This window comes from Tamandua tetradactyla, chromosome 12 (genome assembly GCF_023851605.1).
Source record: "Tamandua tetradactyla isolate mTamTet1 chromosome 12, mTamTet1.pri, whole genome shotgun sequence".
NCBI classification, from domain to species: Eukaryota; Metazoa; Chordata; class Mammalia; order Pilosa; family Myrmecophagidae; genus Tamandua; species Tamandua tetradactyla.
In genome coordinates, this window is record NC_135338.1 from 78,229,908 (window position 1) to 78,256,987 (window position 27,080).

Below are 27,080 nucleotides of genomic sequence, written 5' to 3' on the forward strand. Positions count from 1 at the left end.
GGAAACTGGGGTTCAGAGAGGTTAAGTAACTTGCCCAAGATTTCCCTGTTTGCAAGTCACCAAACTAGTTCTTGAATCAAGGCAGTCTGGCTCTGGAACCTATCTTCCTTTATATTATTAAGCCATGGACCTTATGAAGGAAGAGCAATAGAAGAGAGGACTAGACTCAGTAATTTTCAAAATGTACATAACTATTAACTATTTAATATTACTTGACCTTAGTCAATTAAAATGTATTTTTTACTTCATATTTTTGTGTTTACAAGTTGAAAAGGTCTTGTATAACATTTGCATTTTCTGAATCCATATATACTATTAGCTTCATGAGAACCAGGGAGGGAACTATTTCATGACCATATTGTTCATTTCAGGACCTCCATTACCTCTTCCCCATACGAACTAGGTTGTTGTTAGAGATATGCTGTTGCTTATAGCTATGACAAGAATATTGGTGAATTTGAGTTATTTATTCTAGGGATTTTTTTAAACATTTATTGAAATCTTCATTAAGGTTACTTATAAATACTCAGGCTAACCCTCACCTTCATCTGGACTAAAATATTGTTGTTTTAGCCATTCTCTTGGACTTTTCAGATACATTGCTGTTTTATAAAAGATTCTGAATCCATGCTGGTAAATACCTTCTCTGCTTATCCATGACCAGTTTGAAGGTGTTAACTACAAAGGATCTTTCTTTTCTGCTCCTTACTTTCTCATCTTTCTTTAGTTTGTTTCTCACATTTGGCCTGAATATACAACTTAATGGGGTGATCATGACTGGATACTGGGCTATTTCAGCAGGAATGCTATCTATCTCTGCCGGAACTATATAGTGTGATTAGTACACTTGATAAATTTGACCAATGACTGTCAGGAAAATTCTGCTAGAGTCAAGTAAGGGCATACAAATATATTTAGAGGATAGTTTTCATATTTTGTCAGGAAATTCAATCTTAGTTTATAGCTGAGAAAGAACAGAACATAAGTTAATGCATTAGCAAGTGGGTTTTGGCCAATGTCAAACCACCCTAGACTTCATTGTATTTATTTGTGTGAACATGTATGTTATATACTATTCCATTAAGTATTTTTCCTATAAAATAGTCCTTTTTAAAATATTAAGTCCCCATTTTGGGTTCTCAGGCTACATTGTAAATCTTTGCTCATTTATGTATATTTAAATCATGAAACTCTGTATAGTGAAACTATAAATCAAACCGAATAAACCCAATCCTGAGTTTTAGTCCTAGCTCTAACATTAATTCTAAAATCTTGGGCAAGTCAATTAATCACTCTGAGGCTGCTTTAATTTTATTTTTCGTTCCTACTGTAGTATCTGCCCTGATAAGCTAGAACCAAAGTCATCATGAGAGTGGAATGAGATGTTTACCAAAGCGCTTTGTAAATTATAAATTATAACACTACATACAAGTTTAAGATCTTTTCTCTAGTGAATAATAATGTAAGGAAAAAAAATACTAGAAAATAGTCCTTAAAAGCATTTCTACAGTTACTCTCCTGACGAGTATTGAATTGACCATTAATTTGATGATTTGAAGACTACCTTTTGAACAATGAATTGGGTTTATAATAGTAACAAAATGTTCTAACTGAAAGTTTGTTTAATTTGTTAGAGTTATTAAGCCTACGCTCAGATCAAGTTAGCAGCTAGACTGGTGTGGCAACCTGTTTTTAATCAGTGACTCAAAGCTGTGATCACCCTGATGTCACCGAATGGCCACAGCTTGTAAAAGGTAATTTTGAACATTATTTTACAGCCTTTAACAGGCTGTCATTGTAAAGTAATATAAATGCTGTAAAAATGAAGAAAATGTGTGATTGACAGGAGTACTGCTAAGAATAGTGTACGTATCTAAGAGTTGACCTACTTCATTTAATCTTCTCCCTAAAAGTGTTAGTCCTTTTATTTTCCCCTTTCAAAATACCGGTAGCTGTCACCAAAGACCTATCTATATGAATAAACAGTTGTGTTTCTCAAAAAATTTAAGTTTTTAAATAAGCATTTTATTCTGAGTATTACTTAAGAAGACTTGAAAATTTTCTTAATATGCATTTTAAAATGTGCCTTTTGTGTGATGAACTTTTAATACTCCTAGAAGTTTTACAACTTTAATAAAACTAGTATACTTTTCTCTCCTAGAGAGTTTCAGTGGAGGTAAAAGGAGTGGCTTGCAGGATGGAGAAGCTGCACCCAGTATTATTGGAAGTGAGCCACCATTTGAATTTGCTAGCTCATACTGCAGTATTCAGAATAGTGGGCGTTTGTGATCATATTTTCTGTAATCTATATCAAGACCTAAAATTGAGACTGTTGCAAGATTTACTTTTTATTTTTTAATGTTACTTGTTTATTGTTACAGTTTTAAGATTTATTTTATGATTTATTATTCTGACAGACTTCACGTTATCCTAAGTCAATATTTCCCCCCACTCCTCTTTGATTGTATGTTCTAAATTTGGCAAAATTACAAGCATGTACTGGATTTTTTAAAAAATTTCAGTCACTTTGCAGTGAAGCCTTTTTAGGAGCCAAACCAAAATTTGAAAATTATTGCTAGAAGTTAGATATTTCATGGTTTTGAGAATTTGAATCTTAACTTTAAGATAGTTTTCGGTGACTCTTATAGAATATAAATTTGCAGAAATGTACTATAAGCAGGATGACTTAGAATTTTTTTCAGACATACTATTATTACTCAGTGCAAGAAAAGTATTTTTACCTATTCTGTGTATACTTACTTTATTCTTGATTAAAGTTGAATATAGGTTTATGCTAATCGTGTCTAAATGACCAAAGATAGGTCTATTTTAGGGTAATAATCTTTCAATCCTTTCTTATGCTTTTGCACTTTTTCTAGAATGAATTAGTTTAAATTACTTGTTTTGATTTATTGGTGTTTAGTAGCTCACTAATGTATGTTAATATTAAGTAATAATCTAATATATCTATAAGAATTTGGTGATATTTTGATACTACTGTTTGCATTTTCTGTTGTTTAGGAAACAGAAGTCAGAAAAATAGTTTATACTTACCACTTGATGATTATTTACCTTTGTCCCATGGCAGAATCTCAAAACTTTGCTGTGGTTACATATTATGCTTCTAAGACTTTAATTTGTTTTCCTTCTTGCCTATCTTTTTGCAATATTTAAAAAATTTCCTTGTCATCATGTCCTCATTTTCCCCCTCTCTTTGTCTTTCTCTTTTCCTGTTATTTTTGCAAATTTTGCTGCCTACATGTTTGAAAGCTTTCTAATCTGCCTCTCTTCCCTTAGTGCCAGCAGGTTTGTTTTTTTTTTTGTTTTACAAGCCTGCTCTGCCTCCTTACAATATGACATCTGATGCTGGAGGGTCGCACTTTCAAAAATGAGTCAGCTGGTACATTGGGTTATCATCAGTTTTTAGCTCTTCTGTCTGGGAGATACAAGTTTGGAAGCATTCTTGGGGTACTTACCCACAAGACTGGTGGAGACCAGGTGTGTCACAGAGGTGATTTGCTTGCTCCCTGGGGGAGAGGGTAGAGTGAAATTTTTGCATTCCTGTCACTTTCAAGTCACTGCCACCTCCAACATGCTTCAATTTTTAGTTCTTATATAATTTTGTACAAAACTAAAATCTAAATACACTACAAAGAAGATATGAACTATAGTGAGCAGGGTTTTTTTGTTTTGTTTTGTTTTTGTTTTTTGTTTTGTTTTTTTTTGCACTCTTGTCCTCAGAATCTGAATTAACTCTTAAACCCTGCACTGAGAGAGAGGCAATTTTGAAAATCTGATAAAGAAGTGAGTTTTTTAAAGCTAAGAAATGCGAAAAATTGATTTTTCTCCCTTGGTGGTTCTACTTTTAGGATTTTGTTTTATTAAATTTGTTCAGAGTTTGAAGTCTGAAGTCAGAAATCAAGTCCTTGTCATGCCACGCTGAAAATTTAGCTTAAAGAAAGAGTAGTTTACCTGTTTTAGGGATTTAAAAATTGGAAATAGGTGTTAGTGTCAGCTCACCTGAATATGCATTGATGGATGGTAGGCTAACAGAAATTTATTTTTTTAATAACATGGTAGGGATAGGAAAAATTTGTCCATATACCTAAAATGAAAATGAAAGTCTTCTTAGTGTTTTAGATTTTTAAATATTTCTACTTAAGATAGGAACACTCTATTCAGAAATAATAGAATATAACTGGTGCCTATTTATAACTGAAGTCATATATGCAGGGTGGTATACTTTGACAAGTAGCACCTTCTGCCCAGTAAGTTTTCAGTAAAACTAATTTCATTATTGAATCAAGATAATTATGATCCAGATGGTAAATCTTGTGTCTTAAAATCTGTCAAAGCAGATTTGAGTTTGAATTGTTCAGAGTAGAGGTTGGTGAAGTTTTTCTTTCTTAAAGGGCCAGGTAATAAATATTTTCAACTTTGTGGGCCATCATTCTCTGTCACAGCTTCCTGAACTCTTCTCTTGTAGCATGAAAGCAGCCATTGGCAATGCATAAATAAATTATTATGGCTCTGTTTCAGTACACTTTTATTTATATTAAACAGCCAACCAGCCCAGGCTTCAGTTTTCTACTCCAGGCTATAGTTTGTCAATCTCTGGTCTAAAGTGTGGGAATAGGAATTCCAGTAAGTCCTTACATTGTAGATAAGCAAAATTTGACTGTAGAAAATTTCTATGTGTTTTTATTATAAATATTTGATTTTATGAATAATTATGTTTTATCATGCTGGTTTATATGTTGGTATTTTAATGCATTGTTCAGAGTTTCCTTTTTGTTAAAAAATTTGTAGAGGTTTTGCAGTCCAGCCCCTATAATATGTTTGTTGTATGGCAATCTGATTTAACTGCTTTTTCTTGTATTGCAACCTTTAATTATTTTAAAAACTGTTTTAGTTAGAGCATAAATCTTGATTTCAAATTTGTCTTCCAAAATAACATGTCTATCTTTCTGGAATATACAATATTTTGCAAGATTAACTTTCCACAATTACAATTTACAGATCACCAGGAGAACCGCAGTCTGACGACATTGAAGCTAGCCGAATGTAAGTGTAACTTGGTTGAGCCTGCTGTGTCTTTTACGTTGCCCTAGGCTGTTTAAAATGTAACACATTATTTAAAAAATAATTTCCAGTTAAAAGGAAATAATACTTTATCATCATTTAGGAAAAAATTCCTATTACAGATAGATAGGAACATACCTACTTTTTTTCCTTATCCTACTTCTGGTTAGGTAAGTGCTTACTTCTGGATCATTGTGTGTTTCTCCACTAGCAGTTTGGGGGAGATAAGGAAATGAGAAAGGAGTTCAGTTGAACAATAATTTATGAGTGCCTGCTATGTGCAAATTTCAGTTTCCTCACATTGAGACACAGAAGCAAATCATCTCAAGCGTTGTGCTCAAAGGATGCTTAGGATGCAGTGGGAACATAAAGGAGCATGAGGGTACCCAGGTATATAGCAAGAATCTACTATAGAAGGCAGGGAAATAGGGGTGAACAGGGAAGGCTAAGTTAAATCTTAAAGTGTGACTAGTAGTTTGGCAGTTGGAAGCAGGATTGTTCTAGGCAGTCTCATGAGCAGGGTTATGAACCAGTATGTTGAGTATAGGGTATTGTAAGCTGTTGAGGATTTTATATTTTAGACTGAAAATGCGTAAGATACGACTTGATAGAAAGAGCGAGGTCATGGAAGGCCTTGCATACATACAAAGAGCCTTGGCCTGTGTCTTGTAGTATTTGGGAACCAGTAAATAATCTGTTAAGTAGGGAAGTAGTAACTTTGTTAAACATTTTTAATAACTTTGGCAGCAGAGAAACAGGAAAGAAAAGAAATGTGTGTTAGTAAAGTAGCCAGAGCTCCAGTATTTTGGTCAATGAGGACCTCAAAAGGGCAGTGATGGTAATAGAAATTGAAGATATATTTTTCTGGGAATTAAGTCAAATACTTATAAAGTAAAGTAAGTAAAACTTCAGGGCTTGCGAAGTTTTAAAACAGAGGAGGTGATAATACTGAAGAAAAATTTTTGAGGCAGTAAGCGTTTAAAAGAAGAATATAGGCTAGACTTTGAATAGGAGGAAAGACCCTCATATTCTGAAACTAGGAGGTAAATATGGATATGTAATATTAAATGTGTTTGTAGGTGAAAAGTCATTGTCTCTTGTACCAGCATCATCAATTTCCCAGTAAATTAGTTTAGGTCTGTTTTGCATTGTTTTGCACAGAGCAGAGCTCTCCTTTGAGATATTACGAAGTGCTTCTTGAAGAAAGCGTTCCATTGTCAAATAAATTTAGGAAATGCAGACTTAAAACAACAGATATCTTTCTTTTCTTTTTAAATATTTTTATTGAGACATCTTCACACACATACAATCCATGCATAGTATACAATCATTGACTCACAATATCATCAGATAGCTGTGTATTCATCACCACGATCATTTTTGGAACATTTGCATCATACCAGAAAAAGAAACAAAAAAGAAAAATCTCAAACATCCCATAGCCCTTACCCCTTTCTCTCATTGACCACTAGTATTTCAAACTACTACTAATTTTTTATATCATTTATCCCGTATTATTTATTTTTACCCTTAATTTTTTACTTATCTGTCCATTCCCTGGAAAAGGAGCATCAGATGCAAGGTTTTCAAAATCACACATTTACGTTGTAAAAACTGTATAGTTATACTATTGTCTTGAAGAATAAGGCTACTGGAATACAGTTCAACAGTTTCAGGTACTTCCCTCTAGCCACTCCAGTATACCATAAACTAAAAAGGGATATCTATATAATACATAGGAATAACTTCCAGGATAACCTCCCGACTCTGTTTGAAATGTGTTAGCCACCGAAACTTTATTTTGTCTCATTTCTCTCTTCCCCCTTTTGGTCAAGAAGGCTTTCTCGATCCCACGATGCTGGGTCCTGGCTCATCCCAGGAGTCCTGTCCCACATTGCCAGGGAAATTTACACCCCTGGGAATCATAGCCACACAGCGGGAGGGCAGTGAGTTTACCTGTGAGTTGGCTTAGAGAGAGAGGCCACATCTGAATAACAAAAGAGGTTCTCTGGGGGTAACTCTTAGGCATAAGTATAAGTAGACTTAGCCTATCTTTTGCAGAATTAAGTTCCACAGGTGTGAACCCCAAATCAAAGTCTCAGCCTATTGAATTGGTTGTCCCCACTGCCTGGGAGAATATCAGAAATTCCCCAGATGGAAGTTTAATATTTCCTCCTTTTGTTTCAGTCCCCCATGGTACTTAATGTGATGTGCCTTGTTTCACATTTACTTCATTGTTGTCAGCTACTGTACCACAAAGGTGGAGGTCTCCTGAGGGTGTGTGCCCCAGAATAGGTCATCAGTAAATACTTAGCACATGAGAGAACAAAGTTTGTTTTTACCTAGTTATTAAATTTAGGCAAAACATTTGTTTCTGCCTTTTTAATTCCCTTGGAGAAATGTAGGAAGAATTTTATGGGATTTTCTAGGATATGTATAGCCCCTCTAACCCTGGAGAACTTGGGTAAAACACCTAACATCTTGAGGATGTTTATTGTCCACTGTGCTCAGTGTTGTACAAATTGGCATTATGTCATTTGATGGGAGAGGTGAATCTTTTAATCCAAGTAGACTGTGTGGATGGGGGTATAGCTTGGATGCTTCTATTTTCCATGTGATTTCTAACTTAGGGTACATATGTATAAAAATAGTTAGACCGAATGACATCTCCAGCAACTTTCAGAAATAAAAGAGAAAAATCTTTTAAGTCAAACAGAGATGGTTCTTCTCTTTTCAGGATCTCTCCTGTAGGTTTTAATAACATTCTTGTTCTCCCGGTTCAGCCGTTACAAGTTATTTTGTATACTTAGCAGGTATTCTGACATCTGTTCCTCTCAAGATCAAAAAGTAGAAAGAGAGCACTAATTGGCACTGTTATCTAAACATTGTAAGACGTGAAATGAAGAATCTTTATCAAGGCTTCATAATTTGCTGTGTCTTAAGGGCAAATTACATTTACTTAAGTAAATGAGTGACTGGGTCATGTGCTTCAGGGACATTTAGTAAATAGGCAGTTAGAATAAAGTGTGATAAGTACATAATGAGAATAAGTCCATGTTGCTATGAGAGTACAGAGGATACTGTAATCACTGGAAGTGATAACTAAGCTTAGACCTTAAGGGTAATTGGGATAAGTAGGTATCAGTGATCTGTGTTTTCTGAAACACAGTGTCCAGAGAGACAGCATAGCAAATCCTTTGAATTGCACAAGTTCTTTATAGCTGGAATATAGAGATAGTTGACAGAGTAGAAATGGGAGGAGATATGAAAAATGAAAAGTAGAAAGCTAGAACCAGATTGTGAAAGACCTAGACACCACATGAAAACTCTTGGTTTTCTCCTACAAATGTGGGGAGGCAAAGAAAAGTATGGCATAGAAGTCACATAACAGAGTTATGGTTGGTCCATTTTTTTACCATATGAAGCATCATCTAAACCTATGCCTTCTATTTCTTTTTTAAGGCAGTTTTATTGAGATAAATTCGCATCATACAATCCACAAAGTGTATAGTCGGTATTTCCAGAATATTCACAGAGTTGTGGGCGCATCACCACTGTCAGTTCTGTAACATTCATTCTGAAGAAGATTCACTATGTTTCATCCTCTGGTTTTCTTCCTAGTGTCATGTTCAATCCTATGCTTTCCATTTCAAACACAATCACACACACACTAGTCATCACTGTTACACACCTTACTCTCCATCCATTTCCAAATATTTACAATCAATGCTTTGCATATTCTATACAAATTAAGTATCAGCTCCCCATTCCCTGCCCTTATTCTATCTTCTGGTGACCTCTTTTCTAGATACTAACACCACGAGTTTGCTAGTTATATTGAATTCATATTAATGAGGTCATAGAATATTTGTCCTTTTGTATATGACTTATTTCACTCAGCATAATGTCCTCAAGGTTCATCCATGTAGTCACATGCATCATGACTAATTTCTTCTTAAAGCTGCATAATATTCCATTATTTGCTTATGCCATATTTTTTTATCCAGTCATTGGTATTTGAGCAGCTGGGTTATCTCTTTTGGCAATGTCTTTTTGTGTCCTTGCTGTCACTTATTCTGAGTATTTGCCTAGTATTGGGATTGCCAGATCATATGGCAGTTCTCCTCTCAGCTTCCTGAGTGGCTATCAAACTTCCATACCGGCTGCACCATACTATATCCCCACCAACATTGAATAAGTGTTTGTTTTTCTCTATGTCCTCTCCAAAACTTGCAGTTTTCTGTTGTTTTTTTTAATATTGGCCGTTCTCGTGGGTGTGAAATGATATGTCATTGAGGTTTTAATTTGCATTTCTCTAATAGCTAATGACAAAGAACATGTCTTCATGTGATTTTTAGCATTTGTATGTCCTAAAATGTGAATTCATGACTTTTTGCCCATTTTTAATTGAGTTACTTATGTTTTTATTGTAGAGTTGTAGGATTTCTTTATGCCTGGAAAGTAACCTTTATCAGATATGTGGTTTCCAAATATTTTCCCTCATTGAGTGAGTAGGTTGCCTTTTCACTCTGTTGACAAAGTACTTTGAAGCACAAAATTATTCAGTTTTTAGGAGCTTCCACTTATCTTTTTTTTTTTTTTCCCATTGCTTGTGCTTGAGTATATGGTCTAGTAAAATGCTTCTTACCACAAGATCTTAAAGCTATTTCCCTACATTTTCTCCTAGGAGTTTTATGATTCTGGTTTTTATACCTATGTCTTTGATCTATTTTGACTTAATTTTTGTATAAGGTATGGGATAAGGGTCCTCTTTCATTCTTTTGCATGTGACTATTTGATTCTCCTGGTACCATTTGTTGAAGGGACTGCTCTGTCCCAGTTGGGTGGACTGGTGGACTTGCCAGCTTTGTCAAAACTCAGTGACCATAGATGTGAAGGTCTATTTCTGAACCATTCATTTAATTTCATTGGTTAGTATGTCTGTCTTTATGTCATGCTATTTTTATTACTGTAGCTTTATAATATGCTTTAAAGTCAAGAAGTGAGAGTCCTCCAACTTCATTTTTCTTTTTTTCAGAAAGATTTTGGCTGTTTGGAACCCCTTACCCTGCAAATAAATTTGGTAATTGGCTTTTCTATTTCTGCAAAGTAAACTATTGGAGTTTTAATTGGGATAGCATTGAATCTGTAAATCATTTTGGGTAAAATTAATACCTTAACAATATTCAGTCTCCCAATCCATGAACACAGAATGTCCTTCTCTTTAGGTCTTCTTTGATAGCAATGCTTTGTAGTTTTCTGAATACAGATTCTTTACATCCTTGGTTAAGTTTATTCTTATGTATTTGATTCTAATGGTTGCTATTGTTAAATGGGATTTTTTCCCCCTGATTTCCTCCTCAGATTGCTCCTTACTAGTGTATAGAAATACTATTGATTTTTGCATGTTAATCTCATATCCTGGCACTTTGCTAAACCTATTATTAGGTCTAGTAGCTTTGTTGTGTATTTTTTGGGACATTCTGTATATACCTTCATATCATCTGCAAAAAGTAAAACTTTTACTTTATTCTTTCCATTTTGGATGCCTATTATTTCTCATACTTGCCTACTTGCTCTTGCTAAAACTTCCAGTACAGTGTTGAATAACAATGGTGGTGACAGTGGGCATCCTTGTCTTGCTCCCAATCTCAACGGGGAAACTTTCAGTCTTCCACTATTGAATAGGATGTTAGCTGTGGAATTTTCATGTATGCCCTTTTTCACATTTAGAAAGTTTCCTTGCAATCCTGCCTTTCAAAATATTTTTATCAGGAAGGGCTGCTGGAATTTGTCTTAATGTCTTTTCTGTGTCAATCAAGATGATCCTGTGGTTCTTCTCCTTCTGTTTGTTAATGTGATGTATTACATTGATTGATTTTCTTGTGTTGGGCCACCCTTGCATACCTGGGATAATATCTCCTTGATCATGGTGTATAATTCTTTGATGTGCCATTGGATTTGGTTTCAGGGATTTTGTTGAGGGTTTTTGCCTCTGTATTTGTTAAAGAGATTGGTCTGTAATTTTCCTTTCTTGTAATATCTTTATCTGGTTTTAGTATTAGGGTGATATTGGCTTCATAGAATGAATTAGGTGTTGTTCCCTTCTCTTCAAATTTCTCAAGAGTTTGAACAGGATTGGTATTAATTCTTGTTGGAGTGATTGGTAGAATTCACCTATAAAGTCATCTGGTCTTGTGCTTTTCTTTGTGGAGGTTTTTTTTTTTTTTTTTTTACATGGGCAGGCACCGGGAATCGAACCCGGGTCCTCTGGCATGGCAGGCAAGCATTCTTGCCTGCTGAGCCACCGTTGCCTGCCCCTTTGTGGAGGTTTTTGATGACTGTTTCATACTCTATACTCATGATTGGTTTGTTGGGATCTCCCGTTGGTCTCAAAGGGTATGTATGGTTCTAAAATAGAGATACTGTCTTCCTTACTCCTATGTTTTGAATTACCTTAAACCCAACCTGTTCGTCTTCATTCTTATCTCTAAATATCAGGTTATATATATATGAAACAGCCTCTCAAAATCTAGAAATAATAATCACCACCCTGGACTTAATGTGTGTGCTCTAAAAGCTTACAATCTAAGTCCCTGTTTTCTTATAAGCATTTTCTAAAGGTGACCATACCATTGTTGTTTTTTTGTTTCTAGCTGATTTTGTCTCACCAGTGTCCCACATGTTCATGCACATCATTGCATGCCTCCTGACTTTGTTCCTTTTTGTAGCAGCACAACCTTCATTCATAAGTATGCACCATCATTTGTCAGTTTACTTCTACTTCAGTGCATCCTTTAGCCATCTGCATTCATCGGGCATCACGTTGAGGGCCCAAGAGGCTCATATTTTTTTTTATCAATTCTGTCATTCTGTGTCTTTTGATTGTAAACAGTCACTTATTAGTAAAGGCAGTATTTATTTCAACTGTTTTTCCTTTGGCTTTTATATGTCACATCTTATTTTTGTCTCTCTTTTAACCTTTTTTGTTTCTTACTGATAATCTTTTCTTTTCCTTTTAGCTTGCAGAACTCCCTTTAATATTTCTTGTAGGGCAGATCTCTTAACTAACTCTCTCAGCTTCTTATCTCTGAATATCTAAAATCTCCCCGTTTTTTTTTTTTTTTTTTTGCTTGGGTACGCACCAAGAGTGTCTCTGGCATGGCAGGTGAGAGCTCTACCTTCTGAGCCACCATGGCCTGCCCTCTCCCTCGTTTTTGAAGGACAGTTTTGCTAGATAAAGAATTGTTGACTGGCAGCTTTTTTTTTTTAGCATTTTGAATGTATCATTCTCCTGCCTTCTTGCCTCCACAGTTTCTGATGAAAAATCAGAACTTAATCATATCATTGTCTGTTGACATTCTGGTTAGTATGTGTCTTGGAATGTGTCTATTCAGATTTATTTGGTTTGGAGTATGTTAAGCTTCTTGGAACTGAATATCAATGCCTTTTGTATGAGTCAGCAATCTCTAGAGAAACAAAACCATCAGGAGATAGCTGTAAATATGAGATTTTATAAATGTCTCATGCAGCTGTGGGGAGGCAGGAATCCATATTCCAAAGGGCAGGCCACTTGCTGGCAACTCTTGAGAAGGTGTGCTGGTTTGAATCTGTGGTGGACCCCAGAAAAGCCATGCCCTTTAATCCTCATTCAGCATTTCTGGGTGGCAGCATTTTGATTGTTTCCGTGAAGATGTGACCCACCCAATTGTGGGTTGTAATTTTTGATTAGATGATTTTCATGGAGGTGTGTCTCCACCCACTGAAGGTGGAGTTGCTTACTGGAATCCTTTAAAAGAGGAAACGTTTTGGAGAGAGTCCCTTTTGGTAGAGCCACAAGAAAGCCAGCAGATGCCACTATGTTCGCCATGTGCCCTTGCAGCTGAGAGAGAAACGTTGAACTTCATCGGTCTTCTTGAACCAAGGTATCTTTCCCCAGATGCCTTAAATTGGACATTTCTATAGACTTGTTTTAATTGGGACATTTTCTCAGCCTTAGAACTATAAACTAGCAACCTATTAAATTCCCCTTTTTAAAAACCATTGTGTTTCTGGTACATTGCATTCTGGCAGCTAGCAAACTAGAACAGAAAATCATTGATGAACTCTCTAGAAGAGAAGTAAAAATTCTTTCTTCACCCTTAAAAATCTGTGACTGATAGGATTAAGTCCGGTTGATTGGATTCTCATTGTGGAAGATACTCCCTTAGTTGATCATAGAGGTAATCAGCAACAGATGCAATCAGTGGACTGATAATTTAATAAACCAGTCTTCCGGTTTATTAACCAGCCACTAAATGGTTGGGCCAGTTTGCTTGACTAGATGACTGGGCACCATCACTTGACAAAGGTCACACATGAGCCTAAACATCACACTTTTCATAAGAGTTTGGGAAGTTCTCAATCATTATTTCCTCAAATATTCCTTGGCCCTTTTTCCATTCTTTTCTCCTGGAACACTCATGATGTGAATGTTCAAGTGCTTCATGTTGTCATTCACTTTCCAGAGATGCTGTATCACTTTTCCCTTTCTTTTCTCTGTTTCTTTTTGTCCATTAGAATTTGAATGTTCTGTCTTCTAGTTCGCTGATCCTTTCTTCTGCCTGTTCAAATCTACTGTTGTATATTCCAGTGTATTTTTAATTTCAACTATTGTGCTTTCATTCTTTGCATACTTTCAAATTCTCCTTTATGCTCACTCAGTATCGTCTTAATATGCTTTATCTCTTGGTCCATTTCACTTTGTTTAGGAGATTTGTTTGAGCATCTTTGATTAGTTGTTCCAGATTTTGTATCCCCTCAAACTTTTTGATTTGCTCTTTTGACTGGGCCTATTTTGCTGGTGTCTGGGCATGGGGTTATCTTGGTGAGTTACTCTGAAGGTTGGAGTTTCTATCTTGCCACAACTTTTGTTTTTGATTGGATTTGTGTTAGTGTTCTTCTTTGGCACTTGTTTTATCACTATTACACAAACAGGGCTGAGGTAGGGACCCAAGAAGGCGGTGTACAATAGCTTTATAGGCGCACAGGGAGAAGGTCAGGTAATGATGCCTAAAAGCCTTTGATAATGACACACTTTCCTAGTCTACCCAACATATGTCTTCCCAGACATGCACTTTTCCCCCACCTGCCAGCAGGTGGCAACCTCTTCCCCTCAATCCTCTGTTGACTCCAGACAGTGGCGTAGTGACTCATGGTGGGTTTAAACCACCAGTGGCTTCAGCAGTTTAGATTCACCAGCCCAAAGCTGGCACAATGGCAGATCATGTCCTGCTCTGTTTTTGGGAGAATGGACCTCTGCTGCCCTTTCAGTCTGAAGCTGTCCACCAGCCAGAGACTGGAGAGTGGGACAGACAGACACTTTCTGCCCTGAGAGTGGAGCGTGGGCACAAGGTTCCTGGGCTGAGAGGGCTTTCTCAGGTTCTATCACTGCAGCTTGTCTGTCTCTTCTTCTTGAACTTTCCTTGGTGTCGTAGAGCACTCCCCAGATCTCCAGAGCTTCATATAGTTTCTGCCTGACCCCTAGTTTTTTTTCTGGAAGAGAAGTGAGCCCAGCCTCTACCTAATCAGCCATTAGTCCACTCTACTATATTTTATATCTTCTTTTTTAAATATAAGAAAATGGGTTCCTGGCTCACGTAAGAATTGGTTTTGAGTGTAAAGTGCCTCTAGGTGATTCTTCTCAGTAAATAGACTGAGCCAAATGTAGCTTCCTGTTGATGTACTCTAATGAGAGGTATTTCAGATCAATTTGAATTTTGAATTTTATTTATTTATATCTTCTGTGAACCAAGGAAGAATTGAGGAAACATTAATATGAATATTTTACCATTATTGATAGGATTTGCCGGCTGTAAATAGGTTTTAAAGCCAAACGAAGTCATTAAAAATAAAGGGAATGCCCTTTCCCAAATTAATTAAAAGCAGAACTGTTTGATTCACTGGGTCCTTAATTGCCTTCTGATTTTGTATGTTAGATAAGAAGAATGGCTATTAAAAGAAAATAAGCACTTTGGCATTAGAACTGAGTTCATACTTCTTTGTACCACATAATTATCATTGTGAGCATGGAAAAGTTATCCAGACTTTTGAGCCTTAATTTCTTGTTTCATGTTCCATCTCCCTTCTAGGATAATTATAATAATTAAATTATGCATGTGCCTAAATATTGATAAATGTTTGATTTTGCCTCATTAATTAAATTTATGCAAAATGTTTGTTTCTGCCTTTTAAATTCTGAGAAATATAGGAAGAATTTTGTAGTGTGTGTGTATATATATATTTCATTGATGTTTAGATTTGCATTTCATTGATAGCTAATGATGTGGAACATCTTTTCATGTGCTTATTGACCATGTATTTATCATCCTTGCAGAGAATTAGCTCATTTTTTATTGGATTGTCTTTTTATTATTGAATCAGATATTTTAGATACAAGTCTTATCAAATATATGATTTGCAAGTATTTTCTCCTTCATGATATGACTTTTCATGTTGATGGTGTCCTTTAAAGAACAAAACTTTTAAATTTTTATGAATTCCTCTTAATCTGTTTTTTCTTTTCATTTTGTTTTTAGTTTCATATCTAAGAATCCTTTGCTAAATTCAAAGACTTGAAGATTTACCTCTGTGTTTTCTTCTGAGTTTTATAGTTTTAGCTTTTACATTAAAGGGTCAGTTTTTTTTTATATTGTGTGACTATCCAGTTGTCCCAGTACCAATTGTTGACAAGATTATTCTTTCTCCATTGAATAGTCTTGTCACCACATTTGTTGAAAATCAGTTGACCATAGTTTAGATCTTACTTCTGGATTTCTGGTTCTGTTCCTCTGATCTTTGTGTCTAACCTTGTATCAGCACCTGTCTTATTTATTGTATTTTGTATTAAGTTTTGAAATTGGAAAGGTGAGTCCTCCTGTTCTTTTTTCAGGAAAATTTTAACTATTCTTGGCTCCTTGCAATTCCATATTAATTTTGGAAACAGCTTGTCAGTTTGTACAATGAAGTCATGTGGGATTTCAGTAGGGATTGCATTGAATCTGTACATCAGTCTGGGAAGCACTGCCATTGTTGTAGTTTGTAAGCTGCTGGAAAGCGATATATCAGAAACAGAACAGCTTTTAGAAAGGGGAATTTTTTGAGTTACAAGTTTACAGTTCTAAGGCTGTGAAAATACCCAAATTAAGGCAAGGCTATAAAAATATTCAAATTAAGGCATCCAGGGAAAGATACCTTGGTTCAAGAAGGCCATGACATTCGGGGTTTCTCTCTCAGTTGATAAGGCACATGGCACCCTCTACTAAGGTTCTCTTCAGGCTTCTTCAACAGCTTTCCTGGGGCTCTGTCTTTTCTGTTAAGTCTATCAGTTCTGGTGGCTCTAAAGCTTTTTCCAGAATGATTCCTTCCTCTTTCCAAATGCAAAATGCATTCATTCCATAACAATATCAGAAAGCCTTAAACCATTTCAATAACAAGACAAATGCAATACAAAGTTAGAAACAATACAAAAATCTTATCAAAGTCAGTTACAGGCATGGTCTGTCCTAAGGCAAAATTCTCCTCTGGCTCTGGACCTGTAAAACTCAGAACAGGTTATCTGCCACCAATATACAAAGAAGGAACAGTCATAGGATGCTTATACCCACTTCCATAGGGAGGAATTGGAAGGAACACAGGGGTCAGTGGACCCAAACAGTTCTGGAAACATCGGACAAACTCCATTGGATTTCAGAGTCTGAGAGTAATTTATCCCTGGGGCTTTAGAAGGCGGCAGTCCCACCTTTTCCAGGGGCCAATGCAGTGGCCTGGCTTTTCTTGGCTCCACTTTCTCCAAGCATTGGGGCTGCACCCTGGCTCTCCTCCCGAACAACATGGTGGCAGACAGGCTCTCTCCAAACCCCAAGGAATGGGCTCCAACCTCTCCAAGGCTTGAGCAGCAGAACTGTTCCTGAGCAAGGAGGTAGAAGGTCCACCCTTTGCCTGGAGAAAACTCACCCTCTTCAGGTGCTTGAGTGGGTCTGTACTCATGGCCCCACAGCTTCTTAGCTTCAGACCGTAGCTTCCAGGGTTCTGCCTGTGAAGTTATTTTTCCTCTGATTTGTCCCTTTTCTGTCCCTTTTAGTCTAGTCCATCAGTGGTTCTGTTTATACAGATCCCACAACATACCTGTTGGTTTTCTGTGCAACATATTGGTATCATGCCCATCAGACAAAAGATGGGCTTCCACAGATCCTTTGTGGATAACTCCATGTCCAATCCTGGCTTGTTCTGAAGTGGTTGACTGCTTCTTTGGTTACATCCTGACATGGGACACTATTCTCTGGAGTCTCACTTTCTAGAAGCCCAGAATTTTTCAGACCAGCAGTTTCTGGCTTCTTTGTATCATAGAATTCAGTTCTCAGCTTATCTCCTTCCTGTCGTATTTTACTAAAAGCTGCAAGGAGCAGCCAGACTGAATTTTCCACATTTAGTTTGCAAATATCTTCTCCTAAATATCCAAGTTCATTACTTTCAAGTTCTGCCTTCCATCTACAAAGAATGCCTTCCTTCCAGTTTTCAGCAATATGTTCATCACTTCTGTCTAAAGCCTTATCAGAAGTATATTTAGAGTTTGTGTTTCTACCAACAACCTCTGCAAAGCATTCTAGGCCTTCTCTATCAAGCTACTCACAATCCTTCCAGAATCTTTCCCTTATCCATTTAAAAAAACCTTTCCAATATGTTTAGTATTTACAAACAGCAGCACCCCACTTCTCTGGTACCAAATCTGTTCTAGTTTGTAAGCTGCCAAAATGTGATATACCAGACATGGAATGGCTTTTAAAAGGGGGAATTTTAGTTGCAAGTTTACAGTTCTAAGGCCGAGAAAATACCCAAATTATGGCAAGGCTATAAAAATGTCCAAATTAAGGTATCCAGTGAAAGATATCTTGGTTCAAGAAGGCCAGTGAAGTTTGGAGTTTCTCTCTCCGCTGGTAAAGTGCGTGGCATTCTCTCCAGGTTTCTTCAATGACTTCCCCTGTTGCAGTTCTGTTGGTTCTGTCAGTTCTGGTGGCTCTAAAGCTTTTTCCAAAATGGTTCCCTCCCTAAGGGCTCCAGCAAGCAGCTCCACCCTGAATGAGTAGAGATACATCTCCATGGAAACCATCTAATGAAAAGTTACCACCCACAATTAGGTGGGTCCTATCTCCATGGAAACATCAAAAAGATTGCACCCAGCAATATTGAATGAGGATTAAAGGACATAGCTTTTCTGGGGTACATAATAGCTTCAAAGTGGCACAGCCATCTAAACACTTTTAAAGCTTCTAATCCAGGAGAATGTACTATTTTCCCATTTATTTAGATCTTTTTAAAATTTCTTCACCAATATTTGTGATTTTAGAAGTGTATATATTGCATTTCTTTGGTTAAATTTATTCCTAAGAATTTTATTTGTATGTTATCATATAAGGAATTCTTTTATTAATTTCATTTTTGGATTTTTCACTTCAAATGTATAAAAATACGATTGACTTTTGTATCTTGATCCTGTGTCCTGTAACTTTGCTGAACACATTTATTAGTGTTCATAAATTTTTAATGGATTCCTTAGGATTTTGTGGTCATGTGATCTGAATAGAGATAATTTTATTCTTCCTTTCCAATCTGGATGCCTTTTTGTTCTTTTTCTTGGCTAATTGCCAAGGCTATATAACCTTGAGCACAGTCTTGAATGTAAGTGGTAAGGGCAGACATCCTTGACTTGTTTTTAATCTTTGAGAGGGGGAACATCCAGTCTTGTAACTGTTAAGTGTGATATTAGCTGTGGGTTTTTTTGTTTAGATGCCTTTTATCAGGTTTAAGAAATTCCCTTCTGTTCTTATTTAGTGAGTATTTTTATCATGAAAGGGTGTTGGATAGATATTATCAAATACATTTTTTGCATGCATTTAGATGATTGTGTGATTGTTTTTTATTCTATTGAAGCTTTATTATATTAATTGATTTCCATATATTGAACCAACCTCAAATCCTGGAATAAATCCTACTGATACTACTAATGATCTATAACTTTTTGTGAATTGCTAGATTCAGTTAGCTAGTGTTTTGTTGAGGGTATTCTTTTCCATATTCATAAGGAATGCAAGTCTGGAATTTGCTTTGTGGTTGCTCTAGGGTGTACCATATACATCTTATTTTTTAGCTTTAACTTTAATTTGCATTTATTTTAAACTGAATTTATTCCCGAGCCATAAGTTTTTGTTTCTTCAGTTTCTTCTAGGATATCTTTTTCTTCTGTGTAGCCTCCCCTTCTGGTTTAGAAACAATTTGTTCTTTTTCAGTAATGATCATCTCAAGGTGGCAAGGGAAACTCGTGTATGGGTTAATCCGACCATGAGCTCTTTAAGTCCTGTGGCGCACCTTGGGGGCTTTGTTCACCTGGATGTGCTCAGTGACCAGAGAATCTACATCTAAACCCTCAAGTTCAGCGTTTCTCCCTGCATTTTTAAGCATGTGCAACAAAAATTCAGCACTCTTTTTGGGCCGCCAACCCTGTGTCCAGATCCACTGTTTTGGCTGGACACAACATCACCATTGCAGCGATGGAAAGGAACACATTGCTTCTGTAAAGTGACATCTTTCGGATACTTGGTGGCTTTTTGAATATGCATACCCTTGATGGTCTGAGCTGTTTCTCGGATGTTCTTATACTGAACACAAAGATTTGAACCTCTTGATTTGCATGATTTTCTAGGGTTTTCTGGATCATGTGGACAGTGAACCATTTTCAGAGATCACCTCGGGCCGCTTATTGGAAGAAACCATCCATATACATCTTAACTTTTCAGAATCAGTTTCAGATATCATGTTACCTTCATTAAAATTTTATATATATATACAATATTTCTATATAACCCTATTCCCTTCTCTCTTTTTATGGTGCTAATGATATTGAGAATACATCTCTTAATGTTACAAATCCAGTTATACATTGTTATAATTATTACTTCACCATCTCTCCTAGTTTTATTATCCTGGTACAGCTTTGTTTCCATATACTTTCTTAGTGCTGTTATTGGCAGGTATACATATAATTCTATACCTTGTAGGCCCAATATTACACTGAATACATATTAATTTATGCAGTTCCTTTCCTAATTAGTAATGAGAAGAAAGGAGAAGAAGTACTCCTTTAGACTTTTTTATAGTTACATAATTACCTTTACTGTTGCTCTTTGTATAAATTCTCATTTACCACTGGGGTCATTTGCCTTCACCCTAAAAAACTCCCTTTAGTATTTCTTGTAAAGTGGGTCCACTGGCAACAAATTCTCAGTTATTTTGTCTTTCTTTCTAACCTGGGAAGTTTATTTTGCCTTCATTTTTGAAAGACAGCTTCTTGGTAGACTTTTTTTTTTTTAAGCACTTAGAATCTGTTATCCAGCTGTCTTCTGTCCGCTGTTTTTTTCTGCTGAAAAGTCAGTTTTTAATGTCATTGAGTTTTTTCCCTTGTGAGACCTATTGACTTGCTGCTTACAAGCTTTTCTTCTGTCTTTGACTTTCAGCATTTTTGCTATGATTTGTCTATTTGTATATCTCTGCATTTATTCTGCTAAGCGTTTGCTGAGCTATATGACTATATCATTCATTGTTTTATAATACATTTGAAAAGTTTTCTGCCATTGTTTCTTTAAATATTCTGCCACTTTCTGTTCTCTTTCTGGTATTCTCATTATGTGTGTGTTGTTTCAGCTGATGGTGTCCCACATTTGACACAGCTGATCTGATAATCTTCATTTTTTTTCATTCTTTTACTCTCTGTTCTTCAGCTTGCACAATGTCTATTCATCTGTCTTCAAGTTTACTAATTCTTCTGTCAGTTCAAAGTTGCTGTTGATTGTTTCTAGTGAATGAATTTTTTATTTCAGGTATACATTTCATTCCAGGATTTCCATTTGATGTTTCTTTACAATTTCTGTTTTTACTCTCTATTTGATTTGACATTGTCATAATACCTTCCCTTACTTTTTTAGAACATGTTTGTAATGGCTACTTTGAAATCTTTTTCTGTTAAATCCCATATCTGGTTGTACTCACAGACAGGCCGTTTTTTACCTGTTGTGTGTTTGTGTGCGTGTTGTCTTGTATATTTTCTTGTTTGTTTGCATGCCTTACAATTTTTTGTTGGAAATTTGGCATTTTAAATACATTAATTCTTGGTTTTGCCACAGACACACACACACATATCCATTCTGGGGCTTGTTATTTGTTTAGGGAGTGGCTGGATTATTTAGTGAAGTCTCTCCCCCTACACACAAGAATAAAACTCATTGCTCCTTAGGGATGTGTGGCTGTATATATGCAGTCAGTCACCCTGGGATAGCATTGGACTCTTTCTTTGTCCCTCACTACACTGAGCTGTTAAACCCCACTAATTGCTGAGTGATTGCTTGATTGTTTATAACAATGCCTTGATGTATAAATTGCTCTTCAAAGGAATTCAATCAAATTGTGGCTCCTTTGAAGGAATAGTTCATGAGTTTCCTACTTGATATTTGTTTTGATCCCAGGAGGGCCCCTCCCAGCTATCTTGTTCCCTGTTTCTGACTTGCAAATTAGCCTGCCTACAGTCTAGGATATATCTTGGTTAAATCCATGGATCCTCTCCCAGTATCTTCCTCAGCAGCACTGCAGACTCCATTGTTCTTGAGAGAGCCTTTAGGCTATATATTTTACAGTCTACTTCTGATGGGGGCAAAATCTCTGAGCCAGATCTCTGGAGCTGGAGTGGGGATAGTACATGCTTCTTTCTGAGCTGAGCAGTTGATGAAGTACGGGGCAGCTGTGTGAGGTTTTTTCGTCTTGATACTCCTGGTGTGCAACTGTGGCCTCATGAGCTAGGCCAAGGGTGATTGGGGATCCAGTATCCTTGGTGTACTACACCCAAAGTAGAGTGTCCATCCATGAGTAGGGTCTGGGCAGAAGAAGAACCCCCACCTTTCAGCCACATTTACCTGAGAGTAGCCTCAGCAATATGTAGCTGAGGGAGGTATTAGAAATGCTGAAGTCCTTTTCTTCCTGGGAAGAAAGCCCTTGGACTGGGAACTGAGGGAAGAGGCAGCCTGTGTTCCTGATTGTTTGGACTGGGTGCTATGGGAAGAAGCAGTCTGTTCTTTTGGCTGCTCAGACTGAGAATTTGGGGAGAGCGCCTGTGTTCTTGTCTGCAGTAATCTGGAGTGGAGTCTCTACTTCTCTGAGCTGAGAGGCAGGACTGCAGTAGTCTTGGTTTAAATACCTTAGACTTGCCTTTCTTACCATAGTTTCCTAGATTTTTTTGGTTAGATGTTTCTTCATTTGCTTTTTTGCCCTTTGGGCAATTTCCAGAGACTTTAATTGGTTACTTTTTATAATTTTCACAGTTTAACTGGGGAGTACGTCAGTGAATATGCTCATGCTGTTGTGCTAAAAGTATTGGTTTTATGTATCCCATATTAGTTTTATGTATCTCAGTTATTATTTCTTTTCTTTTTTATTGCTGTTTTGAATTCCGGTTCTAATCTTGTTTGCATCTTGTTCCCTTACATATCTTCACTTTCTGGTAACTGTTATTTCTATGCCTTCATCTTCTTAGTGTTTATATTTATTGCTTACTTTCCAACTGCCTATTAAATTCAGTTTAAGATTTTTTTCATCTTTTGTCTTCTGTATCAGTAGCAGCTGTTCCAGTAGTTCTGAGCACATGGTTTGTCAGATGTATAGGAACATTAAACATACTTTGTGTGTATATGTCTCCTTGGCTGGTAAATTAAATTGTCCACATACGATTATGGTCAGCTTATGACACTTTCCCTTTGGGGGAGAGTAATTTCGATTTTTCCAAAAACTAAATTAGAAGTCAACAAGCATGTTGCCCTAGCAGACCCTAAAACTGGTTGTTTTTTTCTGCCACTGATGGCTGAAACCATTCCCTCAGCCATTTTTGCCCCTATTTGATTATAAAAAGTTATTTATAAATTTATAAAATTTATTTTATTATGAAAATTTCCAAACATGCAAGCAAAGTTCAAAGAATTGTACAGTTGACACCCACCTACCTAGATTCCCACTTATTGCTTAGATTGTCTCATTAATATCTATACTGCCAACCACTTACCACCTCGATTCTCCCATTAATATCTGCTTTATCACATCTATATCCATCCCTCAAGCCATCTTATTTCTTTTTATGCATTTCCAAGTTAATTTCTTATATAAGTACATTTCTCCTGAAGGTAAAACTATAAAGAGATTGCTGTCAAGTTGTTTAGAGTAAACTCTAACACTCTAAAAATGATTCATTCTGTAGAACTTTTATTTGTAGGGCTGCCTCACTGATATAATCATAGAAGGAATAGCAATTTCAATATGGAAAGAAGAATATATTTTAAATGTGTAAATACTTTCAGGTGCTTACTTTAACATTTTAGAGCTCTAACACACAGATAGTCTCATGTGGCCCTCGTTATTGATATGAAAGACCTTTTATATGAAAACAGTACTTTATGAGGTACTTTGTGTTTTTAGTAAACATTGTCTCTGAAATCTGTTTATAGTAGTTGTTATTGCAGCAAATTCTTTAAATTACGTGGTAAATCTGTCGATTCTGTATTGGCATAAATTTAAAAATACATTCAATTAGATACTTTGTAAATGTACTAATTACTCTGGTTATCTGTCTTCCTTTAGTATTGGTACGTTAGTTCTAGGTGATTAATGTTGGAAGGAAACCTGATCAAATTGTTTTTTCTATGCTTTTTTTATTTCCTCAACCTTAGCTTCTTATTAGAAGAAAATAATACACTGCTTGTTAATACTATGTGGTGATATTTGAGTTATGCATTAAAAATCTTTATTCTGGGTTATAATCACCTCTTGCTATTCTTGTTACCTCAGAGGAGCTTAAAGTAATAATTTATTCAGCAAGCATTTGAGGGGTTAGTATGTGCCTACAGCATTAATTTACCTACTTACTGCTTTAGGCAATAAGTAGGCATAAGTAAGATTCAGTCTTTACCTAACTCACTATACAGAATAAAAGGACAAATAAACAAATCGTTATTGATTGGGAGGAGGTGATTAAGTGAATATAGGGTGAAGGAGATGGAGTACATAAGGAATATTCATGTTTTTGCTTGGGCCAAAATGATATCATTACTAATTTTGGTAATGTGAATCAGAGCTGGTTCAAAGAAAAAATAGCATTGAGTATGTTGAATTCGAATCACCTAGGGATATTTGAATGATACTAGTCTATTATGCATTTAAAGTTAAGGAGCTACAGTTTTTTTTTTGAGTTAGCTAGTATATGGATAATAATAGTTGGACCACAGAAGTAGGTGGAATTGCCTAAGAGGGCATAAGAGCAAAAAGAACATAAAAAACTGGTAAAAGGAACTTGTGCATTTGGTCAGAAATTTTGAGTGAAAACCAGTGGGATGAAGTGACTTGAAAACCAAGGAAAGGGAATAGTTGAAGACTGCCTGCTTTATGAGAGATGGCCAATGGATAGGGAACTAAGGCAGAGCAAGTTAAGATAGTCTATATAAAACCATAATAAGAAAAGTTAGTTGGGTGTGAGGAAATTAGAGAGTGAGTTGATAATGAATGGCAGATCAAGTATAACTAAACGGACCTAGACATGAAAGGTATTTCTTCATCTCTCCTTTCTATTGCTTTTTCCTCGTTCTTCTTCCTGTCTCTCATTTTCCTTTACTTTCTCTCTCTTTTCCTTTTATTTAATATACTTGGGGAAGGATATATACATCTTATTGCATGTATTTGCTGAACAAAAAGAGAGTCCAAATGGCTGAATAGAAATAGAGTCCAAGTGACTGGGGGTCAGAGAGAAGGAACTAAATTAAAAATTCATGCCCTTTTTCTGTATAAAGGCCCAGGTGATATTTATTTCAAACTTTCCAAGCCATCAGATCTCTTAAAATTATTCAGCTCTGCTGTTATAACGTGAAAATGCTATATACAATATATAAATGACTGAACATGGCTGTGTTCCAATAAAGCTTTATTTATGGACACTGACATTTGAATTTAATATAATTTTCATGTGTCACAAAATATTTATTTACATTTTTTCCCCCAACCATTTTAAAATGTGAAAACCATTCTTAACTTATAGGCTGTATAACAACAGGTAGCAGGCTGGTTTTGGCCCACAGAACTGTGATTTGGCAGTTCTGGCTATATAGAACAGCAGTAAAGGGATTAACTTCAGACAAGAATTCTACCAAAAAGTCATTGTCAATTTATTTTTCCATGCATAGAGGCTTTTTATGTGCTTTAAATTTAGATGGGGATACAGAATTGTACGCTGATAATTCAAGGTGTTATTGACATGAGGAAAGCTGAGTATGGCTCAGTGCAGTTATAGCATTGAGGTTCTGGCATGGGCTTCCCTTCAGTTCTGTCTCATCAGTATAGCTTCTGTTTTATCAGTGTTGGGGCAGAGTAGCAGATCAAATTGAGGAGGTCACTTTTAAATTTTTACTAGTGTTCTAACAGCCCAGGTTTTGAAGTCAAGCCTGGGTTCAAATCTCTTAGATGTGTGATCCATTTTGTGACCTTTCTGATCATCAGCATAATGGGGCTTAATATAGCTAACTCATTGACTTGTATGATTAATAACTATAAGTAGTAATAGCAGCTAACACTTACATAGTGTTTACTATATGTACCAGGCATTCCTAAGAACTTTGTACATATCAACTCATTTAATTCTCTCACAACCATGATAATTCTCATATCCCACCATTTTAAAGATGAGGAAACAGAAGCATAGAAAGATTAAGTAACTTGTTCAAGGTCACATATTAGTAAGTGACAGAGCCAGGATATCAACTTGGGCAGCTTGACTTCAAAGTATGTATACTCTTAATCTTTAGTATTTACTGCCACCTTAAGGGGGAATATCTGTAAGGTGCCTAGTATATAAGTCCTCATTAAATTACAGTTATATTAGCCTTTCAGAATATAGTGGTACCTGTTCCTCAGTTAATTTAATCTTCCTATGTGATAACAGGTGTCATGCATGAATATGAAATTAAAATTATGGTTTTTCATAAGGGTATTTTCACTTTTTTCAATTACGCCTTGAGGTTTTTTTCCCATAAAAGTTTTCAGTACTACTAATTTTATGAATTATTTTGAAATAAATTACCTTTTATAAGAGAATATAAGAAATGATATAGACACCGGAGTTGAAAAACTGTTCGAGTCCCAGTTTTCTACTTTCCTTTGTGTGATCTTAGGTATGTGGCTTGACTCCTTAAGTCATTCTCTGTCTTTGAGTGTGGACTGAATATAATATTCAGGGTCAGTGAGTTTAAATGAAAATAACCCATGTCAAATTGCCCAGCTATCTGTCTAGTATGTTATCAGGCATTCAACAAAGCGCTAATTCCTTCCTCACCTCATTGCACAGACTGACTTAAAATTTAGAACTCAAAGGGTGCATGGGTGGTTCAGTGGTATAATGCTTGCCTTCCATGAGGGAGATCTGGGTTCAATACCTGGACCATGCACCTAAAAAAAAAATTGGAACTTAAAGGTTTAAAATCTTTTTATTATTATTATTTTTATTTTTAGGGAAAGCAGAGGAGAAGGAAAAAAAGAGAGGAAAGGAAAAGGGAGAGAGGATTGAGCACAAATTTTCTTTCCATCTGTTTAGATCTTCTTTAATTTCTTTTAACACTATTTTGTAGTTTTCTGTATATAGGTCATTTACTTCCCTGATTAAGCTTTTAAGATATGGAATCTTAGAAATGGAAAAACTGAGCCGCAGAAAATTAACTTAGGATCTTAGAGCTCTAGTTAGAGGTACAACAAGCTGACACTTAATTCATGTCTTCTGATTCCCAATCTTTTCCTATTCACATTCCTTCTCTATGCATTATGTACAAAAGTATTATGCATATGCCTGGTGGGGGGGGTGTGGAGAAGGTGTTTTAGGACAAAATCACATT

General features: G+C 36.1%; 1 protein-coding gene across 9 annotated transcripts in view; it reads left to right on the forward strand.

Moving 5' to 3' along the window:
* Window positions 1-27,080, forward strand: part of UBE3A (ubiquitin protein ligase E3A) — a 104,525-nt gene that overhangs the window by 34,856 nt on the left and 42,589 nt on the right. For 6 of the 9 annotated variants that reach the window (XM_077123991.1, XM_077123986.1, XM_077123983.1 and 3 more), the window contains 2 exons: window positions 1,635-1,754; window positions 5,020-5,064. In XM_077123991.1, the coding sequence (XP_076980106.1) occupies window positions 1,735-1,754; window positions 5,020-5,064 (65 nt within the window). In that variant the 5' untranslated portion in view covers window positions 1,635-1,734. Of the gene's footprint in view, window positions 1-1,634; window positions 1,755-2,161; window positions 2,228-3,332; window positions 3,499-5,019; window positions 5,065-10,120; window positions 10,166-27,080 lie in introns of all 9 variants that reach the window. The other 3 variants (XM_077123990.1, XM_077123989.1, XM_077123992.1) reach the window with 3 other exon arrangements.